Raw genomic sequence first — 11,497 nt, forward strand, 5'->3', positions numbered from 1 at the left:
GGGGAGGGGAGGGGAGGGGAGGGGAGGGGAGCCAGGAAAGCAGGCAGGCACCAACAATATACTATCTCAATGAAACATATTTATAATTTTAGATGTTTGAAAATTTACTATACTTAAAGAGTGGCAAATTTACATATTTCAGATATTTCAGACAGGTGTTGAAAAAACGCACGTGTCTGCTATCAAGCAAGTTGTTAGGAAAGATGCTAGGGCTACTTAGCTCTAACTGAGAGACAGAGAAGAGACATGTAATGTGTAAGTAGGTAAGCCTGGTTAGAAAAGTTGAGATATGGATTAGATGACTCAAGTTCCTGTCCTTGTCTGACTTTACAAGGTAATGCAATTCTGAGCACTGTTGAGGGGTATATATTGACTGGCTTACTTCCCTGGCTTAATTTCCCTTGTGAGATGCCAGGAACAAAATTCAAAAGCAGAAAATTAAGTTTGTACTTCCTCTGATATAGCCACCAACTGTGGCTGAAGAATAAACTACTGCAAATACCGCACAATATCAAAGTTATCGGGGGAGGGGAGAGGCTACCAGGAACCAAATTCAGGACCTTGTACTTGCCAGGCAGGCACTTACGTCACTAAGCTGTATCTCTGGCCCCAAAATTATTTTCTTCAAAACAACATAAGTAATTCAATAGGAAAGATGATGACATTAAAAAAAAAAAAACTTAATCTCTATCTCACTCATAAATAAAAAGAAGTCTAGATGAACTACACGTGTAAAACAAGTATTTTTATCAGATGGGACTAAAGATTCCCAGGGCTTAAGATTCAAAGAGCAATAATCACAAAAGCAGCACTGTTAAGTACAGCTCACATTTAACACTTCTGTTCTTTAAAAAACACCACTATGAAAATGAAGTAGGTCAGAAGACTTGGTAACAAATATTCATAGTGCCATTCAGAAAGAATGTGCATCCAAAATACTGTATAGTGACTATAAGTGAACAATAAAATGGCAAACACTTCCCAAAGAGGAATGCAAACAGCCAATAAACGCATGAGATGGAGCTCAAAAACGCTGGAGCCAAAATAGCACCCCATATCCATGCAAATGGCTAAAATGAAAAAAAGACTAACAAGACCAAATGTTCTCAAGAATATGGAACAGACTCTAATTCACTGCCGTAGAAACAAAAGTAGAAAAAGCACTTTGGGAAAATGTCTGGTAGGTTTTTTTCAGGTTAAATGACACCTTACAATACAACCCAACAATTCAAGAGAATACATGCCCATAAATAAAAGATCTGCAGGGATGCCACAGAAGTTTCATTCAGAATAGTCAAAAGCTGTTAACAATTCAAATGCATGAGAGTAGATAAACAATTTGTGGTATGTTTATGCCACAGTTACTACCCAGCATTGAAAAGAACAAACTACTGATACTTGGGACAGAATAAATGAATCTCACAGATGTGTACTGAGCAATAATCCAGACCATTCTAATTATGTAAGAAAAAAGATCAGCAAAACTAATACATGGTCATAGAAATCAATTAAGTTACTGCTTCTGGAAAACGCAGGAAATAAGAAGGAATAAAAAGAAAATTTTCAAGGTGGTAAAAATTAACTCGTGATAGAGCAGAGGGTTATACATGTGTATATTTGTCAATACAAATTACAGACTTCATTACAAGGTAGCTGAGTGGCCTATAAACTATATTCTTAATAATCGTGGACATAATAGAACTGTTCCCAACAATGCCACTGAAGGCTCTTCAAAGGCTCTAGTGGGACTCCTATTAAAGTAAAGAGTCTATCCTGAAGGCCAACAAACATAGATATCAAGATGGTTATTTTCAGATATGGGATGATTATATATGGCTAACTCCCACTAGAGGACATCTTTGTAGAAAGGCCACATTATGTTCAGAACAAAAAAAAAGCACTCTTATTCTCATTGGTCAAACTCTACTAATTAGATGGACACCACCCTCCCCAAACAATGTTTACACACAATAACTTTACAGACTGAAGACTGGTTTGCAACGAACTGTCCTAACCACCCAGAATTAGATGGGAAACCCCCAATGGCACTCTTTGGTCCTATAGAACGAAGTTGTGGCCCTGGCTACTCCCTGCATAGATAGGAAGATGCACACTGGAATCTCCATGGTTATAAGGCCGAAGTGCCAAAAGTATTGACAAACCTGCAAACTTGCCTACAGTATCAATGGTCTGGAAGCTTGTTTCACTGGTATAATCACTTGGCCTTTATCTTTATCCCTTAACTAGGATTAAAAGATATCATGCAACATATCAAGGCCTTAACTATACTCAGCAGGCCTTAAGTGATGCCACAGCTGGATTCTCTCCCCTGAATGAAGATGTAAAATTAATGAGGCAAGCTGTCCTCCAAAATCAGAATGGCATTAGACATTGTAACAGCAGCACAAGGAGGTACTTATGCAGTCAGAAAAGATGAATGTCGTATGGTCATTCCTAATATTTATGCTAGTATCTGAACAGCTGTTCAAGATATTAGATCACACGTTAAAGGCATGTCAGATTCTGAAATTTCCTGGACCTCCTTATCCTCTCAGAAATTACTCAGAAAGTAATTACTGGCTCCTCCCGGTGGAAAATATTGTTGACTATATTCTTAATTATCATGTTGATTTTATTATTTCACCCCTCCATACTCATTTCTGTGGCCTTATCTCCTCTAGAGTTAAGCTGTACATTTACCCAAGACAAGAACACCTAGCATCTATTGAAGGCCTTTAGACTGACTCTCTAAGGAGTACCTCTTACTGTCAATCACAATTATGACCCTCTTCAGCTAGAAGAGCCAGATCAGCCTTCAATCCTTGCCTCCTTACAATAGTTAGGGATATTTCTTCACAGGTAAGAATCTTTTTTTAAATGTAAAGAGAATACAAAGTAAAAAATAAAGAAGAAAAAGGAGAGGGAGAGGGAGAGAGAGAGAGACATTAGAAATGATACTGAACTTCAAACAAAACAACAGAAATTCGATGATGGATAAGAAGAGGGAACATTATAGATAGCAAAGACAGAAAAGGTAGAAATATTGCAGGCAGTGAGACAGGGTTGGGCCCTCAAGAGCTCAACGAAGAAGACAACTGTAGCTGGAGATGCATTCACTGAAGGTCATGCTTCAAGAAGAAGAAAAACTACTCACCCATATATTTCTCCTAGGGAAGAATGATATTTCTCCTAGCAGCGAATGATATTCCAAGTAGGCATCAATCACCTTGGGATGGGCAGCCAAACCTCCTTAACACACACCTTCTAGGAATGTCCTCATTTATCTCATGTGCACTTGCTAGGAGACTTGCTTCCCAGTTCGATCCCCATTTAATCAGTATTACCCTAGCAACTATATTTGTTGGACACTTATTGGTTGACCATAGTTTTTTCTCCTACCTCACATCCATCCTATGGTTTGCAACTTAATCAGTATTACCTAAACAACTATGCTTGTAATCTTACTGCCTAATGATAGTTCTGCCCCATCATAAGCCTACCTCACCTCATAGCTTTTGCTCAATAAACACCTTTCAGAAGTAGCTGTTTCTAGGTCTCCCTCTGTCCCTCTCAAGACAGAAGCTTTCTATCAATAAATTTTTCCTACTTTTAAAAAATAAACAAAATAAGAATCTTACCAGTATTAATGGAAATCTACTAATATATGTATGTATATGCAAATATATGTGTGGACATATTTCTTTGGGTATACAAACACACACACACACACACACACACCCCTACATACCTTCCTACAGTAGTTCTGCCACAGTAAGGGCTTAACAGCAGCAACAAACCATAAAAGTGAACATAACCAGTGGCCAAATCTTGGTTTCTAAGCAATACTAGCATCTAATAAATGCACCTAGCACTTCTGTGAGATATGGCTGATCATGTGGTTGAGGCTGAGAAATTACAAGATGAATTTGGAAGAATTTGTTGCAACCAAAAAGCTATGAGGTGCTTAAAGAGGAGACAATCTGAAGGAAAAACTAGTAACTAAATCTCATACTCTTTGAATATCGAAGTAAGGATTGCAGTCCATTCAGTACATAACAAAGTTTTAACTCTCTATATATTCAAGTCAATAAACGGGGGAATGGAAAAGTTTGTTATGTCAGACATCCACTTACAAACACATAAGGAATAGAAGTTTGTTATGTTAAATATCAACTTATAAATACATAAGGAATGACAGCAAGAGAAACCATCAACGGATGCTAAAACTAACAGGTAAAAGTTTGATAAAGAATATACTGAAAGATCTATGTACAAAATGCTTCTACAGTTAAGAAAGGAAAACAAAAAGCTCTTCATAAGAAAAATTCAGAAGACACTACCCAAAGTAAGCAAGAAAAAGTATGAGGAACTAATTACACATGTACCCTTTGATATGGTGCAAGGACAACATGCCACTTCTCTGGTAACTGTATCAAACATGCATACAAAAATCTAACAAATCTAAATGAGGACAGTCTAGAAAATGTCTGTGCCCCTCAAAAATACTAAGGCTATGAGCTATTTAAAAAACTAATGCTGAGGAACTCTTTCAGGAACTATTTCCAAATCTTGGTTGGAGAAAAGAAGAAGGAAATTTTATTTTAGCCTTTCATTAGCATAAGGAACTGTTGCAGGTGAAAATGACTACATTGATATAACAAACTAATGTATGTTCCTAGTTTAGGTTCTAGGTCTAGAAATAAAGGCTACAAAAGTCCTGTAGTATTACTTTTATTTTACCCCTTTTACAAATGAGAAACTCCATTAGCATAAGTGCCCAAAGTCATGCAAGTAGGACAGAGGTAAGCCCATTAGCGACCAGCTCTACCCAGCTCTCCAGAAGCTGCTGCTAGCGTCCATGCTCACTAGGCAGCTTCTGACTTTTCTGACTAGCCATACAACTAGTCTTAATAAAAATGTTCAAATCACTAAAACCAGTTACAATCTGGCATTGCCTCATTTTTTAATAGAAATAATCAAATGTATCCACCATTATCAAAGCTGTAAATTTCAAGTTATCATAAAAAAGACATAGTGATATAAGATTACCAGTCATACTCTACAACTTACTTTAAAAGTATAACTAAAAATATAAATGAAAGTAAAAAGTGCATGAATAAAAATTACTATATAAAAGCTACTGTAATCTACAATAACTGAACAATAATAACGAATACAAACCCAACTATTAGCATAGCTGCTGAATTCAAACTTCTATACTGACAAAAGGTACACGTACCTTTTCCTAAATGTGTGTTTATGCTCATATATCTAGCTGTTCCTGTAAGGCTCTTGTGTTCTCTGTATGGTATATGTTTCTTTGTCTCTGGATCAATATATTCTTTTGCCAAACCAAAATCTATAATATGAATAACTTGCTGGGTTTTGTTTCCTGGGCGTCCTATTAAGAAGTTCTCAGGTTTTACATCTCTGTATATCAAGTTCTTTGAATGGACATATTCCATGCGAGAAATCTTAGTTTGAGAGAAAAAGAAGAAATTTAATTTTAGCCTTTTATTAGTGTAAGAAATCTTGAGAGAGGCAAGACAGAACTTCTACAATGAAAACAACATAAAGAAAAAAATCACAAACTGCAAAATAATCCAGAAAATATATACATTTAAAATGTTTGTCTTTACTATTATGATCACTGGAATGAAAATTTAAATTTCATCAGTTTATTTCCTATCAGCAAGTCTCAACCAACATGCTCAGAGTATGCCAGCTCATAAAATCAAAACTTTACTGATTAAGACAAATCATAAACTCAAACATATAAACAGAGATACTCATAAAGGTATATTAGTGTTCTTCAGCTTGAGAATCTGGCAACTTTTAAAATTACGTTAAGGAAATTCAAGACCAGTCTGTTAAATAAAAATACCATTATTATTACTTTTCCTTTTATAATTTGTTTTCTTCTTTTCTAGGTTAAACAGCTACAAATAAGACTCCGAAACTCAAAAATTTTGGGATTCAACCCAATGTTAATACAGTACATCTCTATTAGCTGTTTTACAGATTCTCCAAAATTGTTCACTGTACAAACTCATATAAAATATGATGTTAAAAATGAAAACTGCTTCATTTAGTGATAATCATAGTTAAAAATGTAAACAACTATCACAGAGACCACTGTAATTTATTAGCAAACTCTAGATCATAAGACATATACTATTCAATGATGTTTTAATTAATGATATATTTGAGCACTTTCCAGATCATAAAATATTTTAATAATATTTTAATAATAGTTCCTTCAACTTAGATTATTTCCATTTTCACTACATTCATACTTATGCAAAAAAATGTAAGTACATCTAAAATATTTCCATAAAACTTTTAAAACTGGACTTAATGAGTTAATGGATAAAAACAATTTTCAAAGTTCTGCGAATACTCCTACTGGTATTTATTTGAAAATTGTCCTAAAACCATCCTTTAAATTTTCTTCCCATATGTTTCCTGAAATTTAAATAAGTAGGACTCTTATAGTTTGTTTCGCCTTTCATTAGTTCATTAAAGTCTATTATAAAAATTAAGACTGCTAAAACAACTTAAATTTCAAAGTCAATATTCTATTCTTCAAGTAATTAATATACTTTCACACACGCAAAATGTATTTCATTCAGTTATTTCATGTTATATGTATCTTGGAAAGACAAAATAAAAAGTAGAAATAATCTGTACTAAGTAGGTCAAATGCTCTCAAAAGAATGTCACAAAACTTTAATGTAACTTTAATTTAAATCTGTAAACAATAACCAAGCGATTATTCAAGCAACTTCAAAACTCTCTACTTTACTTACCAACTGAATAGCTATCATGAGAACCGTTTTAAGAGAAAATGTTCTGTCACATAAGTCAAACAGATCTTCCAAACTGGGACCCAGTAGTTCCAGCACCATTGCATTGTATTTCCCACAAGGCCCAAAATAGTAAACTTGAGGTATTCCATCTAGAGGAAAACAAAAAGCCATTGAAGATTTTCATCAACTTAAACACAAGGCCTTTCTTTTTTTTTTTTTTTTTTTTTTTTGCGGAACCGGGGATTGAACTCATACCCTTGTGCTTGCCAGGCAAGCACTTATTCTACTGAGCCATCTCCCCAGCCCAAGGCCTTTCTTTCAAGAAAAACAATTTTTGTAAGTTTTACAGCTTCAAGAACTACAGCAGTATTTTTACTTCTTCCAACTACACAGTAAGCTTTTCCTGACCAAACCTCCTCCCACCTATACTTCCTGCTGGTGTTCACATCATAGACTGGTTGGACCTGATTAGCTGCATTAATGAACAACATTAACAACGCTTTTATTTTCTCTCCACTACCTCAATGGGCTTTCTAGCCTGTATTCCCATGGCATACAGAATATAGAAAAGATTCACTTTTATTGAATGAGGGTCAAGAACAGTATGAATAAATGTATATAGCTAGGCCATGACCCCTTCTCCAAAACCAGATTTGATACACTGTATGTGACAGTATCCCCTTACATATACACATATTTGCAAGCTCCCCACTCATTGTATGAATAGAAAATGCCACAATGAAGTCCTAGAAAGTTAACAGAGTACTGGTCAGAGGTGATTTCTAATTTCACTTTAGTATTTCTTGGACTTTTACCTCATTCTCATGCTGTTTTTAACAATTCCAGGACAGGCACGCTCCTAAGATGTTCCTCTTCCCCATATTTCTGTCACTTGGAGAACAGCCCTTGTGAAAACTTTTCCTTCAACATGGGTGGGGGTCTTGGTGGGTGCAACCTAATCAGTCAAGTCCCTTAAAAAGCGGCTAGAAAAATCAGAGATACAGGGAGCAACAAAGGTTCTCCTTGTTGGCCTTGAAGAGGTAAGACCCCACATTGTGGAGAGTATCATATGGCAGGTGAAAAACCTTAAGGGATGGATGGCTTTCATCTTACTACCATGAGGAACCAAATTCTGGCAAAAACCAGAAAGTGAGCTTAGAAAAAGGCACTAAGCTTCTAGTAAGATTATAGTCCATCTTTAATCATTTCCACAGAGTCTCTCTCCCACTTCTTACTAGCTCTTTTATTTGGCTCTTTAAGCAATTTCTTTTCCTTTTTTTAATTTTAGGGAAGGGTCTACAGGGTGCTCAGGGTCTCACTACTAGATCAAATTTGTAGTGATCGGCCTGTTTTAGTCTCCCAACAGTTGGTATTACAGGCATGCACCACCACACCCAGTCTCAATTGCCACATCAGCACACCCCGGGGGCGGGGCCAGCATGGCAGGCCCAGGGATCGAACCACAGCCCATGCGCCTGATTGCAGGTGCTTTAATCTGCTGAACTAGCTGGCCGGCCCTTATTTAAGCTGTTTCTATTTGGGTTATTTCATATTGGAGAAGCAATGCGATATTTCACCCTCTGTGTTTGATTGATTTCAAATAGTATTATGGCCCTAAGACTCATCCATTTTCCCACAAATAACTCATTTTTATCCTTCTTTATATCTGAGTAGTACCCCATTGCATATCTATACCACACTCTCATCATCTGTTGCTGAGCAAAACGTTTTAAGATGAATGTAATTACTATGTACCACAAATATGCACTACTACAAAATTAGTTTTAAAACAAGGAAGAGAAAAAAGAAGAAATAAAATAATACTAAGGGGAAAAAATTGTACTTTGCAGCCTCAGATTCTGGTTTTGCTTGTCAATAGGGTATATAGCTAGGCCATGAACCCTTCTCCAGAAACAGATTTAATACACTGTATGTATGTGACAATATCCCCTAAATTCCACACATATTTGCAAGCTCTACACTCCTTATATATGAATAAAAAATGCCACAATGAAGTCCCAGAAAGTTAACAGAGCACTGGTTATAGGTGATTTTTAATTTCACTTCAGTATTGGACTTTTACAAATTGTCATAAACAACATACATAATTTTTGAAACCAGAGAAAAAACTGAAATACAAAAAATATCTTCCAATATCACAAAGAAAAATTTAAATGGAAAAAGTATTTACATCAAATTATAATTTTATTTTTCAAGACAAGTCTGGATAGATTTTTTAACACTGATCCAATAGTGCGAGGACAACTAAGAGGTCTTACAACAGCAGGGGATACTCTTAGTTAAAAAAAAAACAAACAAACAAACTACAGTTACAAAATTATAGTAGGTAAGACCACAGATAGAGACTTTCTTAGAAGTGGAAAAGGTGAAGGAAAAGAGGGACTAGAGGAGATGCTCAGCCGGGCATGGGCATGGTAACACACGCCTGTAATTCCAGCACTTAGGACACTGAGCCAGGAGGGTCTCTGCAAGTTTGAGGCCACTGTGCAGTACACAGTGAGTTCAAGGCTAGTCTGAACTACACAGCAAGACTCCACAAACAAGAGGGGAGGGGGTCAAGAAAAGCTTAGAAGGAAGAATAATGGAAGAGTTACGTCACTATCTGTGTCTACCGATTAAAGTATTAGCTGCTGAATTGTTTAAATTATTTGCCCTATTTGGGCAAAAGCAACCTTGTGAATTATTTGTCTCATACTTGGTGAATTTTCAACTATAAACTCATGTTGTACCTATTTCCAATCAATCTTAATTATTTTTGAGACTATCATAAAAAGCTTCTGTATCCATGGAAGATAGTTCTAAGAATTTCTAACATCTCTACTTTTCAGACCTGGCTTCTAGCATCTCTAATACATAAGATGTCTATTTTTTTCCAATAAAAATTTAAGCATGAAAATGTAATTTCACAGACTGGAAAATATAATCTCACTCATATTCCCCCCCATACTCACTTTATTAAATATTTCTTTTTATATTTCAGAATTCAAGGACAAAACAATAACAATTGTAAATAAATCAAAAAATGGTAACAGGTAGTTCAACACTGTTAAAAGTCAAGCCACTCAAGAAAAACCATGATTTAACATATTCATGGTCTCCAACAATATTTTCAATCATTTCTGCTGTCAACAGTGTGCCAAGAGTACTTACTTCCTTGAATAATGTATGGTGAGATGCAAAATGTCCCCTAAAGGTGTCCTATGTTCAGAGGTGGATCTTTCAGACAATACCTAAATCATAAAGGCTTCAATTTCATCAATGGATTAACTGACTGATGAGATAACAATTTGTTGTCATCACTGGGGAATAATGAAAACCTATGAGGTAGGTCCTAGTTGAAGGGAGTCGGTGATGGGGCTGTGACCTATAAGGTCTATCTTGTTCCTGGCTCCTTCCTGGATAGATGTGAACAGCTTTCTGCCTTGATATTTCTGCCTTGCCACAAGCTGAAGAGCAATGGGATGAGATTGCCATAGACCAAAACTTCTAAAATCATGAACCAAAATATTTAAGTTGTTTCCCTTATATAATTGGCTAAAGCAACAAAAACACTGACACAAGTAATTTATAACAAAAAATTATTTTACTTCCTATGATAAAGATACTAATAATAAATTCAAAGGAATTAATTAATTTCCAAGTTGCTTCCAACGTTGCCTATTTTGACTATCTAATGTCAAGGAAATAATTTAACATAAAGAAACATTCAGAAGCATAGATTTTTAAGGTAATTTTTTACATAAATTTCAAAATATATTCCATGCATTTTCATGAAACAGTAACTCAAACAAAATTTTTTCAGGTAATTAAAAAATTGAATTTTAAGAACTTAAGAATCACTTTCTCTGGAAAGTGACTCCTTTTAGATGACTGAACTGCTGCTTGGTTTACAATTTCCATTAAAAATTCTCATCAATAATTTTTTCCATCTATCAGTAAAATCAAAATTAAATGTACCTAATCATAAAATAATACAAATAAAAGTAATTAAAATAAATAAAAGTTTCAAAATTATTTATTCAGAAAAAACTGAAAACACTGTAACAATTTTATATATTAAAATAACAAGTTTTACACATAGGATCACAAAAGTTAGAAGGCTATAGAAAAATCTGGAAGTTATATGTTATAACTTCACATACAATGAAAAGAAAGTCTATTTTCCTCAGTTAAAAATGAGAAAAATTGTGGGACATGTCTATAATCCTACCCCTCAGGTAGTTGAGGCAGAAGGATTATACATTCAAGCTATCTAGAAGACTTTGTCGGGCCAGTGAGATAGCTCAGCAGACTAAGCGCCTGCTTAGGCAAGCACAGGGAGCAGCAATGGATCTCTGGCACCATACGCTATGCGGCCTCACTCCTGGTGTGTGCTAAACTGGCCACCGAGACCTGGCTTGATCTTGCATTCCTGTAATCCCAGTGCTGGGGAGGCTGAGACTGGAGAATCACTACAAGTCCAAGCTGTGTAATGTACCAAATACATAAAAAAACTTTATCTCAAATACAAAAAATAAAATTTTAAAAGTATCATTTTGGTGATTTTCACTAGAAAACTACAACTGCAAATCATTCTGCTCACCTTGAAGGAGAAAAAGTTAAATATATCATTATCACTGCCTTCCACATATCAAAATTAAATGGCAGGGACAGACATAAACCAGTAA

At 35.4% G+C, this 11,497-nt stretch overlaps 1 protein-coding gene across 10 annotated transcripts in view; it reads right to left on the bottom strand.

Annotated features, from left to right (window-relative positions):
• The window catches only part of Csnk1g3 (casein kinase 1 gamma 3), an 81,226-nt gene that overhangs the window by 51,249 nt on the left and 18,480 nt on the right, over nt 1-11,497 (bottom strand). For all 10 annotated transcript variants that reach the window (XM_004631331.2, XM_004631329.2, XM_004631328.2 and 7 more), the window contains exons 4-5: nt 6,810-6,958; nt 5,240-5,474 (exon numbers count right to left, since the gene is read on the bottom strand). In XM_004631331.2, the coding sequence (XP_004631388.1) occupies nt 5,240-5,474; nt 6,810-6,958 (384 nt within the window). The remainder of the gene's footprint in view (nt 1-5,239; nt 5,475-6,809; nt 6,959-11,497) is intronic.

Source organism: Octodon degus, unplaced genomic scaffold (assembly GCF_000260255.1).
Source record: "Octodon degus isolate 3935 unplaced genomic scaffold, OctDeg1.0 scaffold00040, whole genome shotgun sequence".
Classification (NCBI taxonomy): Eukaryota; Metazoa; Chordata; class Mammalia; order Rodentia; family Octodontidae; genus Octodon; species Octodon degus.